Genomic DNA, 1,192 nt, shown 5'->3' with positions numbered 1-1,192 from the left:
GCCCAGGAGTTTGAGGTTGCTGTGAGCTAGGCTGATGCCACGGCACTCACTCTAGCCTGGGCAAAAGAGTGAGACTCTGTCTCAAAAAAAAAAAACCAAAAATCTCTCCTGGATTAATGACTAATCTCAAAGGGATCATCAATCGCAAGCACTTAATGTTAACTCAGTCTTTAAAAGCTTTTTATGAAAATTTACATCTTCGATATTTTACTAAAGATAAATGGACAGCTGAAAGCAAAAGCAAAATACAATCACAATAAACTAATGGCCTATAGATTTAGAAGAATTCAAAGAGTGAAAGGTGATATGTGTAAGTTTTATGCAAAAGTAAGGGACTTTCCTATCAATAAATTGGATTTTATCAGATGTTCCAGCTAAATTTCAGAATTTATTTAGAGGGTAGGTTTCTGCAAGGAACTACAAATAGAATCTGCCTTATTACTATCCTTGCAAAACTAGGGAATAGAAATGGAGTTTAGGTTTGTCCTTTTATATACAATGTGACCTCCCCGCCAAGGCTACCTGAATGGCTACATCATGAACTAAAATTTGAATCTGAAACCAGCTGCAGAAATGTCATAGAAATAAGACTAAACTTCAGTGTCTACAATCAATTTTATTTTAATATAATCTAAACACATACCATTTAGAAAATACCAAGAAAAATTTATGTACAAGAGTTGATGCTATTGCATTTGGATAAAGCTGGCAAGTTCTTGCTACTAGCATAGCCCAGGAAACACCACCGAGGAAACCTAATATATTGGAATAGATGTTGTGGCCTGTTGATAAGGGAAAAGCAAAAAGATAAGTTAGTGTTGAACAAAAGTTTGAATATTTTTAATAAGCTAGCCAACAAATTCTGAACTCACGTTTGGCCCATAGTTTGATAGCTCTCAGAGTTAACCTGAAGTTGTCAATGTTTGGTACTAGATGTAAAATTTCATCGGTTACCCTGCAACCTGATTAACAGGGGTGAAAAAAATAGAACATTAAATCATCAAAAATTTAATAATACTTCTAAATTTTCTGAGATTGACATCAAAATAAACATTAGGTAAAAGCTTTCCTAAAACCACTCAGTTTTAACAAAATATCAGGGCAAATAAGTATGCAAGTCTGTGTTTTTTGTTTTTTGTTTTAAAAAAAAATAAGATTTATTAAACTTACATTTTTCATCAAAATTAACACA

The 1,192-nt window shown here is 32.9% G+C and overlaps 1 protein-coding gene across 1 annotated transcript in view; it reads right to left on the bottom strand.

Moving 5' to 3' along the window:
* The window catches only part of PAPOLA (poly(A) polymerase alpha), a 66,327-nt gene that overhangs the window by 39,532 nt on the left and 25,603 nt on the right, over positions 1 to 1,192 (bottom strand). The window contains exons 8-9 of the mRNA XM_012650078.1: positions 873 to 962; positions 631 to 782 (exon numbers count right to left, since the gene is read on the bottom strand). Of these exons, the coding sequence (XP_012505532.1) occupies positions 631 to 782; positions 873 to 962 (242 nt within the window). The remainder of the gene's footprint in view (positions 1 to 630; positions 783 to 872; positions 963 to 1,192) is intronic.

This window comes from Propithecus coquereli, unplaced genomic scaffold, assembly GCF_000956105.1.
Source record: "Propithecus coquereli isolate 6110/MARCELLA unplaced genomic scaffold, Pcoq_1.0 Scaffold310, whole genome shotgun sequence".
NCBI classification, from domain to species: Eukaryota; Metazoa; Chordata; class Mammalia; order Primates; family Indriidae; genus Propithecus; species Propithecus coquereli.
This window is presented reverse-complemented; position numbering and strand designations above follow the sequence as displayed.